Source organism: Coenobita brevimanus, chromosome 72 (assembly GCF_032717465.1).
Source record: "Coenobita brevimanus isolate Jiangsu-jjx chromosome 72, ASM3271746v2, whole genome shotgun sequence".
Taxonomy (NCBI): Eukaryota; Metazoa; Arthropoda; class Malacostraca; order Decapoda; family Coenobitidae; genus Coenobita; species Coenobita brevimanus.
This window is the reverse complement of record NC_137025.1, coordinates 10005733-10025776: the sequence shown is the minus strand read 5'-3', so window position 1 is coordinate 10025776 and position 20044 is coordinate 10005733. Positions and strand designations below refer to the sequence as shown.

At 41.4% G+C, this 20044-nt stretch overlaps 1 protein-coding gene across 1 annotated transcript; it reads left to right on the top strand.

Annotated features, from left to right (window-relative positions):
* The first annotated feature begins 12889 nt into the window (after window positions 1–12889).
* Window positions 12890–19217, top strand: LOC145407251 (monocarboxylate transporter 14-like). Its single transcript, XM_080278284.1, has 5 exons — window positions 12890–13183; window positions 13633–13903; window positions 15060–15773; window positions 17243–17434; window positions 18994–19217. The coding sequence occupies exons 1-5, from the start codon at window positions 12890–12892 to the stop codon at window positions 19215–19217; spliced, it is 1695 nt and encodes a 564-aa protein (XP_080134410.1).
* The last annotated feature ends 827 nt before the right edge of the window (window positions 19218–20044 follow it).

Below are 20044 nucleotides of genomic sequence, written 5' to 3'. Positions count from 1 at the left end.
CAGTGATTTGAACAATAGGAAAAAATGATCAGATTTGACATATATAGAAGTTCTACGAAACATTTAAAAAAAAAAAAAAATGCACTGCCTAAAAACCTGCTTAAAACAAGGTAGGGGGTGGAGGAGGTTGTTAAACAAGGGGATATATTTCCATACTGTTATTCACTGCATATCTAGAAGCTGTTTTCAAACGTTTAGATTGGGCCTAAAAAGGAATTTATGCAAATGGGGGCCGACTGATAAGTCTTTGACCTATTTATGAAAAATCGTCTAAAATTAAATATCATGGAGAAATTCCGGAATGAGAGGGCTAATATCATCAGGGATCTTAATTATATGTATCTTTTCAGTATCGACACAGTTTGCATCAGTATCATACTAACCCATTTTACTCTAACCTGGCCTAAAATATCCTCTCTCCATCTTGAATGTTAAGCTGTAACAAAGGATTATCACTAGAATATGATGCTGGTCACAAAGATGTGCTGTGGAGAGGTAGTAAGGCCGTATTAATTTTTTCTACCATTGAGGTACGTGAAGTAAGCTGCAAAACGGACAAGAAATCTGGGCCAAGTTAAGGGCGAAAATAGGCTTTTAAAAATATTACTTGTAACTCCTATTTAATGGAGCTTTTCCTACTAGTCTTGGAACTTTCTATTTATCTTAGGATAGACTAGTCGAACTAGAGGTGCTAGATACAGTTTCCAGCACGAGAAGTCTTTCCATTGTAAATTTCTTTTTCTTTGTGGGGAGGTGTTACATAGCCTATGATTTCATCATCCTTTGTGTAATTTTAACGCACAGTATGCTGCATGTTTGATCACAAGCGTGTTCTGCCTCAGTCCCCCTCTTCTACCGTTATAGTAGAGTAAGTCGTCCAAGTGTAATAAAACTGAACGTAGCAGGAATAAAATAAAAATGCCATCTTTGAAGGGGTTAAAGTGATATGTGCAGTTAAGTCGCAGAAGCAGTGATACGAACGACTGAGAAGCAAGATGCAAAATAAATCGAAGAGGAAGAGTCCATAAGAAAAATTAAAGAACAATGTGCAAAATAAAGCGCAGAGGAAAGGGTGATACGAGAGACTGAAAAGCAAGATGGAAAATAAATCGCAGATGAAAAGGTGATACGACTGAGAAGCAAGGAGAAAAATAAAAGGCAGGCAAAGCAGTGTTCGTAGATCTCTCAAGCCAAAGAAAACTGAATCCATTATTTCACAGATGCAGAATAATGTGAGGAGAGTTAAGTGCAATTGTAAGGCGTTAAGAAGATGAAATTGATATAAATGTTGCTAATCTGGCGTGCATTGAACTGTGGGGGAAGTGGGATGAAAGGTAAAGCCAAGGTACTGTGTAGTAGAGAGAGAGAGAGAGAGAGAGAGAGACGGAACGGTTTTCCTAGTGGCAATAGAAGCTTAGTAGCACTTTCTTTGCGATTTATTGTCCACACCGTATAATAAGTTGCACTGGAATCTTCCCAGCACCTCACCTTTAAGATGTTTATTTTGCATATTACATCAAACCATTATCTTCTAGGCTATTCATATCACACCAACTTGGGCTACATCAGCAACATACAATCGGATACTGAGCTGTAAGGTGCAAAATAAATAACTAAGGAGAGATGTTAGGATATCTTTAGTCTTATTTACAATGCAACCCTCAAAGGTAAGGTAATGGTGGGAGCATAAGCCATGAGGCGCTTAGCCGCTGAGCTCATCTCCGTAACATAGGCCTTTAAGCCAGTAGCGGGTTATGCACCCAATAATCTGGGCTACATTGCCACTGCATCATCCAGGTCATCACACTTACTTCCCCTTAGGTGTTACCCTAGATGCTCACTTTACCTACCAACCCACAAAGGGTGGATGGACTGAGTCAAGTTACCCCAGCTGCCCGCACCAGGAATCGAACCCTGGCGCTAACGGGCCGACAGCTTCGCAGTCAGCAGTGCTGATCACTCAGCCATAATATTTTTAGCAACCACATAAGTCAAAGCACGAGACGGTGAGGTAGGGACGTTTGAGGAAAGAAAAGGCGAGGGGGAATTTACGAGGACAGAAATGAACAAGACTTCAAATACTCACTCCATCTCTTTGCTTTCTGCAAAATTTGTTGGCGCAACTCCATTCATACTTCTTAACCCTTTCAGCCCGAGAACTCATTTGTTTCTGCTCCTAACAGCTGTTTAAACAAGAGAATTATTATTTTTTTTTTTTTTACTGTAGATTTAGTATACGGTCTTCTTCAATCCGTTCACTACAGGGGTACTCACCTTAGCTGAATACAATGTTGTAGCGGCAAAGACTCAGTATGAAAGAGTACGTCATCGGACGATTCTGCCTACGCCAAACGATTTTACTCATCACTGAAAAAGGTTCCTTGGTTTGAAGGTAATGAAACAATCTCGTTTCAAAAGTAATTTTTTTTAACCCCTAATATTCTAGGAACGACTAATTTAAGTACTCTGCATGACTAACACCAGACGGTTCAACTCGTCACTGAGAAACCTCCCGAGGTCTGAAGACTTATGCCTCTCGCATTTCTTCTCTCAGTCTCTGAAGCTAATAATTTCTTTCAAAATATCTTGTTTCCTATATAATCTGCTATCCTTTTCACTGTAAACTTGTAATATATAACCACCTCCAACGCCGGAATTCAATAGTGTGAATATGACAATGTGTACTTTTAATTACCGTATTGGAACTTGTCTGTATCAAAGTACTAAGGTAAAATTTTTGTTTGTCCTTTTTTTATGCAAAACTGATTAACAAGTATCAGGAGACTGGTTCAGGCATGCTCGAATCTGCATTGTATAACAGCTGATGAAAGTGCAGTAAAAACCATCTTATAAACCTATTGTTCTAGAGACCTACCTACCCTCCAAGTGCAATGTGTATCAGCAATAGCAGCAGGATCACTCAAACAGTTTCAGCATAGACAAAAAACGTCAAACCTACTGTACTGTAATACTAAAGATACATTTTTCTACCCTTTTGCCGTTTCTTCTTGTTCTGTATTTCATCCAATCTTCTATACTCCCTCCCTCAAATACTGCCAGTCCAATGTCTCCTCATTTCACATCTGTATTTCTTAATCCACCATCCTTATACTATATGCCTCACTAACATTCATTAACATTACCACTTTAAAAAGCTTTCCAGTCTTGTCAACCCATTTCATTTAAAAGTCTAGAGTGTGTGTAATAGAATTTGCTTATTAATTAAACAACTTTATTATGCTTTAGTGAGGTGGCATTTGAACTTGGCACTGCAGTTTTGTTGTCTATACTACAGACGAATGGCGACTCCTCTGAAAGTACTTAGAGAAAAATGAAAATTCTTACAACTTCTGAAACGCTCCTGATAATACAGATTAAGGGTTGATCAAGTTTCTGTCATCCGAACGAAGAGGAGGCAGGGGTGACATAACTAAAGTATTCAGACTGACCAATGTTTAATAATATAAAGAGAAAAAGGGGAAAAAAAATCAGTTTCATATAACGAACAGAATGAAAAGGTTTAAAACTAGGATACTGGAAGAATGGCTTAAATCACCTAGCACTGAAACTGATGCTAATTCAATCAGACTTCAAGAACACGCTAGACAGACATACTGTTGGAGAGCGCTGAATACATAACAATGAAAATCCCCTCAGTCACTAGTCCTCGAAGTGTTCCAGTACACTTCAGCTTATGTTTTCCTCCTTTTCGGTAAAATGTTAAAAGCCAGTTATCGTATTTACCTATCTATCTATGTCTGTCTATCTATCTATCTATCTAAGAAAAATGATTTGCACCACTGAATGTTTTTTTTTAAATGGCGCCAGTCATAAAACCACTTAATGATGCACAAGTGTTGGGGTCATGGGGTGAGCGTGCTACTGCGTAATAACCGTGTAAGGGTGAGATTGAGGGCGTTGAGACTGAGAGCGAATAAGCTTGATATAAAGGAGCAGGGTTGAGAATGAACGAGTGGAGTTGAGGACGAGCGAACAAGCTTGAAATAAGAGAGCAGGGTTGAGAACGAGCGATGAGGTTGAGGAGGAGGAGCGAGTGGGGTAGAGAACGAGCCAGCAGGACTGAGGAGGAGCGAGTGGGGTTGAAGACATGCGAGTGGGGTTAAGGACGAACCAGTAGGGTTGAGGGCTATATATTGAATGATGTTATGGGAGAGTAAGTGGGTGGTAATCATGTGGATCGAGTTGACAGTATCCTCTGGCAAAGCTTGTTCCCACCCACGCATTTTTTTTTTTTTTTTTTTTTGCTACCACCAGAGGATTGTATGCAGCTTAGGAGAGTGTTTTCTAATTGTAGGAGTTAGATATACCTCCACTGAGCCTGTCTTCATCAGCAGGCTCTCCTGGGGTGAATAACATCGTCTGGAGAAAGCAGGAATAAAATGAAAACGAAGTTACCTGAGTGAAAGGAGGTACTCGTAAAAACTTCCTCGCTGAAAGTTTCGGCCGTGGATTTAACTGTGCCTTTTATTCCAGCTAACACCACACAATTTTACTCATCTCTCAGCCTTCCGTACCGATTTATTATTGCATTTTTCCGTACCGATTTATTATTGCATTTTTCATCATAACATTCTTTTTGTGTGGTTTTATGTATATCGTTTTAGTATTGACACAGTTTGCATCAATAAGAGACAAGAGGATACTGGGGTATAATGTGCAGGATAAATCGCCAAGGAAGAGGTGTTACGGAATCCCCAAAGCCACTTATGTTACGACCCTCAGAACAACTGAAGGCTGTCAAAGGGTTACATACAGTTAAGGAAAATAATATCGTTCCACTTTTTAATCGAATAACTTTAAACTCTCACATAATATTCTGTAAAGGCTGTTGGGCTCCGAACATCCCATCACTGGATTTCGAAAAGCATTGTACACTGTCTTGCTTTGTGTGTGTGTGTGTGTGTGTGTGTGTGTGTGTGTGCGAGGAGGTGGATCGATATTAATGTCCGCAGCTGTACATTAAAAACACGAAAACTTGACAGGGAACTTGCATGAAAGCAGGAACTTTATTTTTGCCATATTCATCTTATAGATTTCATGACACTTCTTTATCCACACGTAATTTCGCCTTTTTATTCGCCAACATCAGACCATTTTTGCTTCATGAAGAGGGTAGGGGACCGGGCTTGGCTATTAAGGCCAGAGAGAACAGTCGCCTGCCACTGTGTGGTAATCTGTGGACAAAAACTCCACCTACCCTAATAGGCCATATCCGGGTGTCCAGTAGTTGCTTTTGTTCTTACCACTCAATATATATATATATATATATATATATATATATATATATATACAACAACTCCCACGGGAGTCTGTTTCTAAAGTCACGTGAAAGGGCTTCAAGTACCATAATAAACAACATGGGACTCAGGGGTCAGTCTTGAGTCCCATGTTGTTTATCATGGTACTTGAATCCCTTTCACGTGACTTTAGAAAAGGACTCCCGTGGGAGTTGTTGTATGCTAATGATTTGGTGTTGATTGCAGAGAATGAAAGGGAGGCGGAGGAAAGGTTTAGGAAGTGGAGAGATTGTATGGGGCAAAAGGGTTTATGGGTAAATGCAGATAAAACAAAAGTGATGATATCCAGGGTTGGTGGCGGTACTGTCAAAGACGAGGGAGAGTGGCCATGTGCAGTTTGCCACAAGGGCGTGGGAAGTAATTCCATCTTGTGCGGTGTGCGTGATAAATGAGTGCATAAGAGATGTAGTGGTATCAGAGGTAGACTGCGAGATAATGCTGATTTTATGTGTACGGCGTGCCGGGGTGAGCAGGTGGAGATTGTCAGGCGTGAAAGGATTGAACTTGCTGGTGAATCTCTTGAGTGTGTGGAAGAGTTTTGTTTTTTGGGAGACAGGTTGTGTGCTGGAGGTGGGGCTGGAGCTAGCTCTGTGGCTAGGGTGAGAAGTGGTTGGAAGAAGTTCAGGGAGCTCTTGCCTCTCCTGACATTGAGAGGGCTCTCCCTACATGCTAAGGGGTCTTTGTATGCAGCATGTGTTAGGAGTGTAATGCTGTATGGCAGTGAGACCTGAGCAGTGAAGGAGGAAGATATTCGCCGGCTCAGACGTACAGAAATGACAATGATTCGGTGGATGTGCAGTGCGTCCCCGCGTCCAAGGCCTGGAGGGGCTGGGTTTACAATGGAAGAGTTGAGAGGTAGGATGGGACTGGAGTGTATTGGTGTTGTGATGAGGAGAGGTAGATTGAGGTGGTTTGGACATGTGGAGAGGATGGGGGATGATAATTGGATGAGGAAGGTGAGAAGTGTTAATATTGGGGGTGGGGTTATGAGGGGTAGACCGAGAAAGACATGGGACGAGGTCATTAAGTGTGACCTTAGGGTTAAGGGACTGAACAGGGAGGCTGCAATGGATCGTGCAGCGTGGAGAGCCGCCATTAGGTGACCAAGGCCGACACATGCAAGCATGTTGGAGCCTTTAAAAACGAAACGAAAACGAAACGATAATATATATATATATATATATATATATATATATATATATATATATATATATATATATATATATATATATATATATATATATATATATATCCCGGGAGCAATTGGGCTTGTCGCTCGATGCAGTCACACTGAACGAGTGAACGATTGTCGCCTCCACTTACCACAATGACCATGCCAATTACATCATAGTATCATCATCTTTGAGACTGGCGCAAGCAACGACGATATTGTGGAGACAGTGTCATACAACAGAATGTCAGTGAATAATATATAGAGATATCGCTAACGAAGAGACGTTACGAAGCCTCCCATGCCAACAAAAGTATGGCTCATGGCTGGAAGCAATGTAGGGCGGTGAGTGAAATAAATGGGTGTTGAATTATTACGAACGAGAGAGCGCAGCGAGCGAAGTGAAGAAGCATAGCGAAGCGATGTTTATGTTCAGCTGAGAAATAAGCGGCCCGACACGACCCTGCCCTGCCCGACACGACACGGCCCGACCGCGATGGTTTTCAGAGGCTAATGTCGTTTCTGTGTGAGATAGAGAAGAGTCTTTCAGCAGGTAGTAGTTACATTCAATAAATTTTGTTTTTAGCTATATATTTACACATGAGACCAAAGAAATACCTTGGATTCCCAGATTTCCAAGGGAATTTACCGAGGGTTTCAATTGACATGCTCCAATATGAAATCGATTTAAAAAAGATTTCCTGTTGTAACACTAAGTTCTCTTGCATGAATTCTAACAATTAAATATCAGATATAAAGTTCAAAATTTTATATGAACGTTTTTTTTCTCTATGTTTATGGGATGAAATCAGCAAGGATATTCGCCTCACTCTTGGGTTTTATCATTCAATCAGTATGCAAGCGTTTTCCAACGCAGTTCTTTGACACGGCAGGTCGGGAGCAGAGAACTGAACATTGCGCGTGTGATAAATGGTACGGCGCCTCGCTATGTGCGCATCCAGAGAGAAAACGTGAGAAAGTAAACATTTTAGTTCAATTATTCTTCTGTTATTGTTCAACTGCCTCACTAGAAACGTTGAAAGTTTACACCGAGATGAACCCATGATAACAGGCGAATGTACAAACTCTGGCTCTCTCGTCACGCGCTCGCAAAGCGCACTTTACTGGTAATCTGCTATTTGTTTGCCTAAAATTGCTCATCTTCACTTAGAATGCCGAGTTGTAGCAAGAAATTAACGCTAGAATGTGATGCAAGTCATGAAAAAGTGCTATGGAAAGGCTGTAGAGCCGTAGCAGTCTTTTTACTTCTGGAGTACGTGAAGTAACATGCGAAGGACAAAAATATGGGTCAGATTAAGGTGAATGAACTTTACTGAGTATACTGTTCGCTACTATCGATTGCAATTATCGTGCAAAACTTCCAATGTGGGACAAATCAGTCATTTTCTTATTATATGTATATTCCAGTATTACAGGGCAATGCAGGCAAATGGAATGCGCATCAGACTCACTGGCCTGTAATTTATCCACAGTCGATAAAGATACAAGTACCTCATGGCCTTCACTCCGATGCCGTACTTTTCACTCACCTTCACACGATTTTATCCAGCTTAGGAGACAAATTTCGATCACTGATGCTTTGATACAGCTTTAACTGACTTCTTCAGCGTAATAGGTGTCCCCTAAGATTAATAAAACCCTCTGGAACTAGCAAAAATCAACCAACAGAAATAGACCCCGGATTGAAGGTTTCAAGACCCGTCTACTTCTATTATCATCTGATTCTTTGTATATTCTTTCTGCATACGACAGTTTATTATTCCTGTGTAACTTAATTACACACACTCCTTCGATACTTCTCTCTCTCTCTCTCTCTCTCTCTCTCTCTCTCAGGGCCAGTTCTGAGAGAGAGAGAGAAAGAGAGAGAGAGAAACTTAGGTCCATTTCTCATCCATTATGAAGCTACAGTGACTGATGACGTTATGGTTGAATTGTGAGGAACACCACATTCGCCGGTAAGATCATTAGCAATTATTATAGGTCCTCGACGTGGAAGAACTGGACCAATGTTGATATAATAGTCTGAAATTAAAACTAGAGGGGCACTCAGTGGAGCGCATTTCTCCGACAAGGACAACGTCATTTCCAAACCACTCTTCATAATGGGTTAGGGCTTCTCTTCAGTGATCAGGGTTTCGCAAAAAAATGATTTCCGGATCCACAATCTCTAATCCAGTTCGGATCGGTCCCAAAAGTTAATCGATTGTTCCCTGGGACATGGGCTATCTTCCCACCAAATTTGGTCCAGCTCTCTTCTTTAGTTTTTGAGCAATCCTATTAACAGACGAACAAACTAACAAACAAACATATATATATATATATATATATATATATATATATATATAATTGGCGATTATATTTTTCATTATATGTGCACCTACCAAAGCAGTCAGACTAGTCTAGGGATTATGACGAAGTTTTATTTTGCTTTATTTTTCCTAACACCTGGCTATTATAATGCAATGAAAAGGTTATTTAGTGGTATACGTAACTCTTCCATCTCAAAAGTCTCTCCCGAGCTGAATGAAGTCGTTTGTTCGTGGCAAGAAGAAAATTAAATAGTACCCCCGGGGGGGGAACCAGAAATGCCCCCACCATCCACCCCTCTCTCGGTGACGACTCAACGAGCTGCCTGGAACCACTGTCTGACTCACTTAATCATTTATGCAACATTCGCGGCCTTTCCTCTAAATGTGCGTCCACACATGCCCTCGAACATTTGCTGGCAACACCGTTGGCAACATGTTCAAATACATGATGGCAACATATTTTGGACTGTTATTCACTATCAAGTTAGGAGGAAGTTGGCAACATGCTGGTAACAGAGGTGAAGCGAAGAGTGTGTTCACACATGGCGGGTTATTGTCCAGCAGAATGTCGGCTAGTGAGGACGCCATACTGGCAGCTGCGGCAGTGGTAATATTGTGTGACAGTGAACGCAAGACAGCGTCGTCGGAGATTTTGGATGTGTCCATCACTACATTGTCACTCCATTGTCGCCTCTCTATCCTCTACTCCCCACTGAGTCATGTGTGTGTGTGTCTGCTGAACCAGGAACACGTTTGCTAACACGAAACCTCGTCCACACCACTGCTGCCAATATGTTTGCAGCTAGTGTTATCAACCTGTCCTGGACACTGCTGTTGTTAACATGTTAACAGCTTGTTCGTGTTTATGTTAACTTGTTGCCAGCAAATGATCAAGGGCATGTGTTGACACATCTTAACTTTCTCTCTGTTGAGCACCACCTCTCCTCCTCTAAACCTCACCTTTTCTTAACTGAGACTCAGCTGTCTGAGGCAACTGACAGCAAACCCTCATCTGTTTCCTCCTACTTTCTCTATACTCACTTCAAAGCCAAAGGTGGCTCTTGTATATATATACGCAACGATTTACCTGACTCTCGTGTTCCTGAACTTGAATTTTCTGAATTCTTTACTCTCTGGCTGCAGATTTCCTGTCATTCTCTGACTAAATATATCTGCAATGTTTACTTATCCCCTAAGTCTACTGACCATGAAAAGTTCTTCGACTATCTTACTTCTACGATGGAACCCATCCGATCCATTTCTCCTTTCTCTGAAATCTCCATGCTAGGAAATTTCAATGTTCACCACCACCTTTGGCTCTCTTCTCCTTTCACTGATCCACCTGGTGAACAAGCCTACATCTTTTCTATCCTTAATGACCTATAGCAGCTTGTACAGCACCCTACCCATATCCCTGACCGCTTTGGAGAGAGCTCCAACATACTTGACCTCTTCCTTACAACTAATCCTTCTGCTTACACTGTTAATCCTTCCTCTCTGTTGGGTTCCTCCGATCACAAGCTTATTACCTTAACCTGTCCTATCACTTTGGTACGGCCTGTGGACCCTCCAAACAAACGTCGACTGTGGCACTTTGGAGCTGCTGATTGGAAGGCCCTCAGGCAGTACTTCTTTGATTTTCCCTGGAATGATTATTGCTTCCATGGCGGGGAGCCATCTGAGTGTGCCTTGCACATTTCGGAAGTTATTCTCTCGGGCATGGAAGCATACATTCTCTTCTCATATCCTTTGACTCATGCAAGAAATCCTTGGTTTAATCACGCTTGTTCTAATGTTGTCCACAACAAGGAGAGGGCCTATAAAAGGTACCAGAGCCAACCCACCCCTCAATCACATCTTTTTTATGTTTCTGCCTGTAATCGTGCTAAGTCTGTTCTTTGCTCTGCTAAAAATAATTTCATCGGTACTAAATGCTCTCAACTCTCCAACCTGAATTCTTCCCACTCCTTCTGGCACCTTGCCAAAAATCTTTCTAACAACTTTACCTCATCATCCTTCCCTCCTCTTTTCGACTCTGATGGTTCTGTAGCTATTTCTTCTACTGATGAAGCAGATCTCTTTGCTCAGACTTTCTCCTCCAATTCCACCTTAGACGATTCCGATGCTGTTCCTCCATCACTTCCCCCCTCTGACTTCCTCATGGCTGACATTAAAATTTCTTCAGCTGATTTTCTGCCATCACTTGCCTCAACACTAACAAGGCATATGGGCCCAATGGAGTCCCTCCTGTTATTTTCAAGATCTGTGCTTCTGTGCTTACACCCTACTTAGGTAAACTCTTTCACATTTGTCTGTCAACTTGTACCTTTCCCTCTTGCTGGAAGTTTGCTCTCATTCAGCCAGTCCCAAAGAAGGGTGACCATTCCCAACCCTCTAACGATCGTCTAATTGCTTTAACATCCTGTGTCTCAAAAGTTTTAAAGTATCTTTCCTATCACAACCTTCTTTCTGATCGTCAGTATGGGTTCCGTCAGGGACGCTCCACTGGCAATCTTCTCACCTACCTTTCAGGCTCATGGTCATCCTCCTTTCGGGACTTTGACGAAAGCTTTGCCATTGTACTTGACATCTCAAAGGCTTTCAAGCGAGTCTCACATAAATCTTTAATTTCCAAACTGCCCTCTTACGGTTTCTATCCTTGCATCTGTGCCTTCATCTCTAGTTTCCTTTCTGGTCGTTCTACAGCCCCTGCTGTAGACGGCCATCGTTCCCTTCCAAGATCTATCAACAGTGGTGTTCCTCAAGGCTTTGTCCTATCACCAACTCTCTCCTTTTATTCATCAATGACCTTCTAAGCTGTACATCTAACCCTATCCACTCGTACGCTGATGAGTCCACCCTTCACCTTTCCATTCGGTTCCCGCAACGTCCATCTCAGCAGTTACTTCAACAAACAAAGAATGAGGCTATGGCACACTTAATGTCTGACTTGGCTTGTATCTCTGACTGGGGTAAAAATAATCTTGTTGTTTTTAATGCATCAAAGACTCAGTTCTTACAACTATTAACCAGAAAAAATCTTCCACAGGAGTATCCACTAATGTTAATAATATCCAGCTCAATCCTGCATCATCCTTGAACATGCTTGGGGTTTCTTTCACTCGGGACTTATCTTGGAAAGATCATATTACATCTCTTGTAAAATCTGCTTCCAAGAGATTAGGTGTGCTAAGCTGACTCCATGCCTTCTTTACCCCTGCTCAGTTGTTGAGTTTATACACGGATTTATTCGTTGCTTTGTAGAGTACAACTCTCATGTGTGGGGAGGCTCCCCACAGACAGCTCTTCTCAATAGGGTGGAGTCAAAGGGTTTTCGTCTCATCAACTCTCCTCCACTTACTGGCCCCCTTGAACCATTGTCTCTTCTCCTCACTGTTACATTTTTATCTCTTTTCTGTCACTACTTCAATGGTCACTGCTCCTCTGAACTGTTTGTTTGGATCCTTCCACTTCTACGACGGGCGCTTAGCACCCGTCTAGCAACAAACTCTCATCCCTTTTCTGTCCAACTCTCTAATGCAAGAGTTAACCTTAAGTCCCAGTCCTTCATTTATGCAACAGGTCAGCTCTGGAACTGTCTCCTTCTGTCTGTATTTCCTACTTCCTATGATTTCCAGTCTTTCAAACGCAGTGTGTCCAGGCATCTTGAAATGAACGGATCTTGAATTTGGCTCTCTTTTGTTTTATTTATTTACATTTTTTTGTTTTTTTTTTGTGGGAAGGGAACGGTTTGCGGGCTCCTGGCCTTTGGTTCCTTCTTCCTTTGCATAAAAAAAAAAGTCTTTCTCCATCCACTTCATTCATCAGATTAGTGGAATATTCTTTGTTCATTTACTTGTCAAAGATTCCACAATGCTCTGTTTATTTTCACCTGATGGAACTGGACCACTCCCACAACTTGAATTAAATTATGGGTCTTTGCTGCATGAAATCCAATGAGCCTTAGTTACGAGGTGGGCCAGGTTAGAATAAATACATTACAGCAACTGCAGCAGTCACATTTTTCTTTTTTTCTCAATTTTTCAGCAGTTAAAAAATATCCGGTCACAATGGAGAAGAATGGTAATCAGAGTAAGTCCATAAATAGAAACACTAGCAAAACTGCGTCGGTGAAAGAATCGTTTGCAAAAGGAGAGGAGCAAAAGAAATGTTCCGGTGAGACAGAATCGTTGGCCGAGGGAAGCGAGCAGAGTAAGTGGTACGGTACGACAGACGGCTGCCAACCACAATCCAGTAACAAAGCACAGGGGGCGAGCGCAGGCGGAGCGAGCGAAGTGGTGGAGAAGGAAGCCCCTGATGGTGGCTGGGGCTGGCTGGTCACTTTCGCCGCCTTTACTATAATGGTTGGTTAGACCCTGACATTCACTAATAAATTCATGATGAAATACTTCGGTGATGTGTTTCCTGTAATGTTTACTTTTCTTCTAAAGAATTTTTCATTGCTATCTATAATATTAATATTAGTGTGTATGAACATGTACTGTACATTATGTATGCAGATATTAAATAATTGCTTGGTTTAACACGATTCTTTGATATTCGAATGCTGATATTCACAAGGAAAAAGGGAAACGTTGATTGTCTCGAGCGCTTTAGTGTATTATACGAGTATATCATTGTCTGGGGAAAGTAAAGTATTCTTTCCAGAATTTATGAACACAGAAAAGAGTTTGGTATAATTGGTTTCCCTTTTCTCAGTGGATGGTATGCCAGTGTAAAATTAACATCTAACTGTCAGTGATGTTTAATTTGTGAATGCTTTTGTATCATTGTTATAAAACTTGATTTTCAGTACATGACCGCTGTCACCTACGTGAGTTTTGGCGTTATGTTCTCGAAGTTCCTGCTTGATCTGGGCACCTCCTCCACCGCGTCAGCCTGGATCTCCAATCTGACCTTCGTCACCTCTGGCCTACTAAGCTGCCTGACCTGCCCTTTGGTGGACGAGTTCGGCTGGAGAAGAGTTGCATTCGTCACAAGTCTCATGTTCGGGGTGGGCATCACCATCTCTGCATTCGCAAATTCGGCCTGGTTCCTCGTCCTTTCGTATTCCATATTAGCAGGTAATTCTCAACAGTCATGGTCACGTCTTTTGTTATAATTTGTTCCAGCTTACTTCAGACAAGCTCTCACATGTGTGCGGAATTGAGGGTATACAGTACATCAAGGCACTGGAAAAACTATCAAGATCATTTACGAAATGATTGAAAGAGAATGTAATATACAAATAATGAAAAACCTTATACACTAGGATTGATTAAAAGTGACGTTAATAAACTGATAACGCTACTGTTTTAGATGTCTCAAGTGTAATTATAAATCTCTTTACAAGTAGCTAAAAATTTGAAGACGTGCAGGTTCATACCATCAAGAGCAAAGTAAAATTTCGCATTGCTTACTCAGTGACTAAGTTACAGAAAATAATGACCGTCAAAGAATCCTTCTCAATGGTATTTAATAATCTCTTTAGTATCAGTGAGTCGAAATTGCAATCATGATGAGAGCAATTCAGAATTCGGTGCTGGAGAATTTTATATAAAATTAGTGGGAGGCATCTACAGAGTTCACCAACACCTACTGCTACTAACTTCAGTATGAATTTTAAAAACTGATTTAAAAAAAAAAAGTGTATTAGAGAAGGGAAATGGATGACACTTTAGAGAGCTGGAATGTGGTTGCCAATGACTAATCGTTGGAATTCGATGACTTTTTTTTTTTATTCCTGCTATCTCCAAACAATTTAATTTAGGGCACACCTCTAGAAGTGAAGTGGTTATGAAGGTTATACCTAAAACCTCCAGTTCGAAATGTCCTTCCTAATCCGCATCCCTCGTCCGCTCAGAGCACGTGGTACCCAACTCGAAGCACAGTTGCACGCCTTTTCTGCCCAGCTCTCCAATGTAAGAATTAATCGATACTTTCAGTCATTCTTATATGCAATAAGTCAGCTTTGAACTGCCTTTCTCAGTTTGTATTTCCCTCAGCCTATGACCACCAGTCTTTAAAACTCAACGTGTCCAAACATCTAGAAATAAACAGATCTTGAATTTTACTTTTCGTATTCAGTTTTATTCTCAGAGAGAAGAACTCTGCAGGCTTCGTTCTGTGGTTCTTTTTTTTTCTATGCGTTAAATAAAATGTTTCGTAGCCAACTTTGTGTTAACCTTGATCATCATTTGCATTCTGGTAGCGTCAAAATTTGTATTTTTTAAATTTCAGGTAGTAATGTGATGACCATGGTAATCGTTTGCTATCTGGTGGTGTCACACTACTTCCTGCGATGGCGGACAGCAGCCAACTCGATCATGACATGCGGCGTGTGCGTGTGTCAGATGACGATGCCGCTCGCCATTACGTACCTACAGGAGCAGTACGGTTTTATGGGGGCCACACTCATCACGGGGGCCCTCTGTCTCAACTGTTGTGCCGCTGCCATGGTCTTCCACCCGACCGAATGGTGCAGGGAGAAATCTTACACCAAATTTACCACGACGAGCAAGGAAGACCAACCCTCTACCAAAAGCACATCAGACTCTGCTAGAAACAAATCAACCAAATGGAAATCTTACACTACCATCACTAGAGGGAAAGACCAATCATTTATCAGAAACACATCAAAGTCTTCAGAAAGTCTAAGGAGGATACTGAGAACAGCGAGACAGAACCTGCAATACATGAGTCTACCTGCTGTCAGCCTTAGTGCGTTTGTGGTGGCTATGATGTTAACTGTCATCTTTAATTTCTATGCAGTAGTGCCCTTTGCCATGCATGATTCTGGCTTCAGTCAGCGCGAGTCAGCACTGTGTCTCTCTGTGGCTGGTGGATGCAACTTGGCCTCCAGAGTGCTGACTACCTTTCTCAGCTTCTGCCCGGGAATAAAAGTGCGAAATGTTTACCTGCTGGGCCTATTCCTTTCTGCTGTGGCTGTGGCAGGTGAGAGAGAGAGAGAGAGAGAGAGAGAGAGAGAGAGAGAGAGAGAGAGAGAGAGAATTAAAACTGGTGTATGGTGTTAAATCTGGCTAAGGAAATTTTTTTGAAGAACAGACAATCACACGGCTTAACTGCAAAATAACTGGCTCAGAAGTCTTGTCAGTTTACTGTGTGTGTGTGTGTGTGTGTGTGTGTGTGTGTGTGTGTGTGTGTGTGTGTGTGTGTGTACGTGTCAAATGGATATGATATAGATGAATTAAGGCAGTATCCAAAGGAAAAAATACAGTGGATTTTTCCACAGAGAGCTGTCACTTCTAGTTGCATAACACTACTCATGTGAGGCATTATTTTTACATTTTAGTGTCCCACAGAAGAACTTTTATAAATGTGTTTCCTTCATTCGTCTTTAATTGATGAAATAACCAGTATCTAGACACATCTACATGACCAAGATGTGTAACTGCCAATTAGTTACACTCAGACGGACGCCTGTCACGTCACCGGGTAAAGGCAGGAACTCTAACCAGCTCGACCCTCTTCAGTTCCCTAGTCTCATCAACCTCCACCCTTCCCTTTTTCACACTCTCATTTACCGCGAATGTCTGCCTTCTTGGCCTAACACGCCTCCCTTCGTTCAGGTTCCATCAGATACATCCTTTTCACCGTCTTATATACATTATTTCTCTCCATGTGACCATACCAGTTAAGCTCTCTGTCTTTAACACTATGTAGCCTCCAAAATCAGATGGAAACTAGTCAAGAGAATAAGCCGGTTTCTTAGTGATTACTCGGCAACACACCATATCCCAGTTATTAGCGAAGTGATAGGAAAAGACTATACGACACTTACAGACACCTTTGTATATGGCATTTTTTTTTTTTAATGAAAATATTTGATTTACCTATAACAGAGCTTGTGAAGAGAGCAGTTCTTAGAGACTTTGTAGAAGAAACTCGTGTGCAAGTGCTAAAAGATATCAGTAGAGGTAACACTATCATAAAATTCTATAAGAATAGTTAGAAAATACAAATAAATAGAGGTGTCAAACAAGGACACAAAATATCTCCCATGTTATTGGCTACACTTTTTATATAACAAAGTAAAAGATATTAGCTATACGGACTGAATGATCTTTTATTTGCTAATGACAGATCAGTACATGTTTTTATTGAACCAGAGGAATAGCTAGAAATCAACATTGATTTGAACAAGGAAAGTCTGATACTCGGCTTGAAAATGCATTTGGAGATGAAAGTTTTGTTGAACGGACACGTTCAGTCTCTTCCAGTAAAAACAGATAAAGAACTAAGAGTGCTGAAGAATACATATACGAAGGGTGAGCCGTTCTGACAGCCGTATTTCATATCAACGAAATCAAGGGAATACCAAGAATGGGACGGTGGGATTTTTTGTCAGCAGATATCATCAGTTTGAAATGATTAACGTTAATATGTAATCTCATTTGGTTCAGCTTTCAGCCTGGTAGACAGCCTAATAGGAAAGGCGGTCACTGTGGGGCTAAGTGGTGTGGGCTACGGACTGGCGGCGTCTCTTCAGGGTCTCTATATTGTGGAGCAACTGGGGCTGCCGATGCTCCTGCCAACTTTCAGCATCATGGGTCTCATGGCGGTACTACAGTTCTTGACTGTTGGACCTATATCAGGTAAATTCGTTGAAGTTATAGTGCTTCTGTACACGGTTATTATCATTTAAGATGCTAGAGTAAAGGAAGAGTGGTGTCACGTGGGAAGAGGGGTAAACGACAGCAACGACTAGTTCTTTTGTCGAGGCCACCTCTCACAGGAAGCGGCATCAGGTGATAGATTGACTGAATAATATAATTAACGATATTTCATTTAAAGTACTGTCTATGTTACTTTCAGGATGAAACAATGCTGGTCTCACTAACAAACCAGGAAGCACGCCTGCTCTCTAAAACTTTGTAGACAAAATGTATAGTGAAGGACAAATGTTCGTTTACTATTGCCCAAGCCTCTCTCATTTCATGATTGTCTGGCATCATTGGAAAGTGACAAGAAAAAAAGGTGAAACATTGAGCGAACTTTTGTCCTCGAATGTGCTTTACCTACATACAGCTTCAGAGGAATGAATAATGAGAAAGGCAAGAGAGAGAGAGAGAGAGAGAGAGAGAGAGAGAGAGGAAATGAAACATGTCCGAGAAAAAACTCAGTAAAGGTAGGATACAATTATAATTAATCTTTGGATGTGGAAGAAATGTATGATAGTGTACTAATAGTTTGAGTTTGGAGGGATTACATGAGAACAAAAGTGAGCTGAATCATACAAAGAGTAAAACTAACACCAGGTCAATCTTCTTCACTACCTACACCCCCCCCCCCAAAAAAAAAAAGAATGATTATATTAATTATCAAGATTGTCTCGAAGATAATTTCCGAAGGTCATGTTCTCTCTACTGAATATCATCTTACGTTGAAAAAAAAAAAAAAAAAAAAAAGTAGACATTTTAAGTTCAGGTGGTTGTCCATTATTTTACAACCTGCTAAAGGAGAGAGACATTGCAAGAGATAATTAGCACATGTTCCAGTCCATTAATCCTCTTTATCCTCATGTATTATCCAGTCACCGAAATCCACTCATTTACCACAAATACCCCAAGATCTGCGTTTTAAAAAATGAGAAGCTATTTATTATGCAATGAAATGCATATTTAATACAGCATTTTATCTTCAGGGCTATGAACTGTGTCAAGACCACAAATACATTCTTGTCGATTTATTTCTTTATAGACCAAATGCATTAGATGAGGAAACGCAGCGTTTGTGAGGAAATGGTTGTGCTTTTTACCAATGTCTGTTGGAAGTGCATATAGTTTAGTGTTGCGAAAAGAGAAAGTGAGGACACTGATGGAGTGAGTACTTACGTATGAGGGCCGCTTAAAACAGTGCAAAGATGTGAACTAGCCAGCAATCTTTTATGATAATTTTAAGCAGAATGGAACATGTCTGCCCTTCCTCTATCATTGCTGACTACTGTGCACCTTGTGAAGTGGGGTGCAGACCGCTCACACCTATGAAGTACAAGGGTTTAGCAGAATAGATAATTGGCAAAATAATTGATGCATGCTCATACTTCAAGTTAGTTTTGATAACATAGTACAGTACTGAGTCACAGAGGCAGCGAATGAGAACTATTTACACTTCATAAAGCTGATAAACTAAACTGAAATGTAATCTTCTGCAGGAGCGATACAAGACACCAGTAAGAGCTATGCAGTTAGCCTGGGTTTCTGTGCTGCCTGTTTGCTGTTTGCCTTCGTCTTGGGCCTGATTACTCCAGCTGCTAACGACCTAGACCAGCGCAGAAGGAAGCAACTCCCATTGGCAACACAAGCAGTACCACAACAATACCTACCACACCAACACCATGAAGAGTTACACCAACAATTCCAGGTATCATCACCTTAACAACAGCTACCTTAGTAACACATTAAAGTGCTAAAGAACCAGTCATCATCACCTTAACCAGCAGCTACTGCACCAACACCATAAAGAGTGTATCATCAACAATTACAGTCACCACCACCACAACAACAGCTACCACACCAACACCACGAAGCACTATACCTACAGCACCATCAACTTCCACCACCACCACAACCGCTACCACACGCACGACTGAGAAAAACTTTACCAGCAACAGCCCAAGTCTCTACCACCACCATCACCACCAATACAATAGCTACCACACCACCATTACGAAGAACTGTACCAACAATATCAGCAACCATAACAATAATGAGGGTAACTATACAACATCATCCACCACACCAACACCATGCAGAGCAACGGTACATCATCACCAACCTCCACACTAACAAGACCACCAACCTTCACCACCACAGCAACAAAGCACACCAGGAACTGCATCACCAACACCAGCCGCCACAGCAACAAAAACACCCGACCACAGAAATACAACACTACCTCACAGAACCCCCACCAAGCGTCACATCAAGTTAATCAGTCATCATTCCACCCAAGCTAACATCAGCCACCACAACAGCAAAACCACGACGCCGCAGCAACAGTTCCAAACGCTAGGCCACCAACAGTAACAAAACCACATGCCACAACAGCAGCAGCTGATGTCACATCAACCATAACACTTCAGCAAAAAGATCAGCAATCAGAACAGCAATAGGAACAACAACAGCGGCAGGAATAATAATAATAATAATAACCAAAATCAACAACAGCAAATACCAACCAACAACAGCAAAACGTTGAAGTCC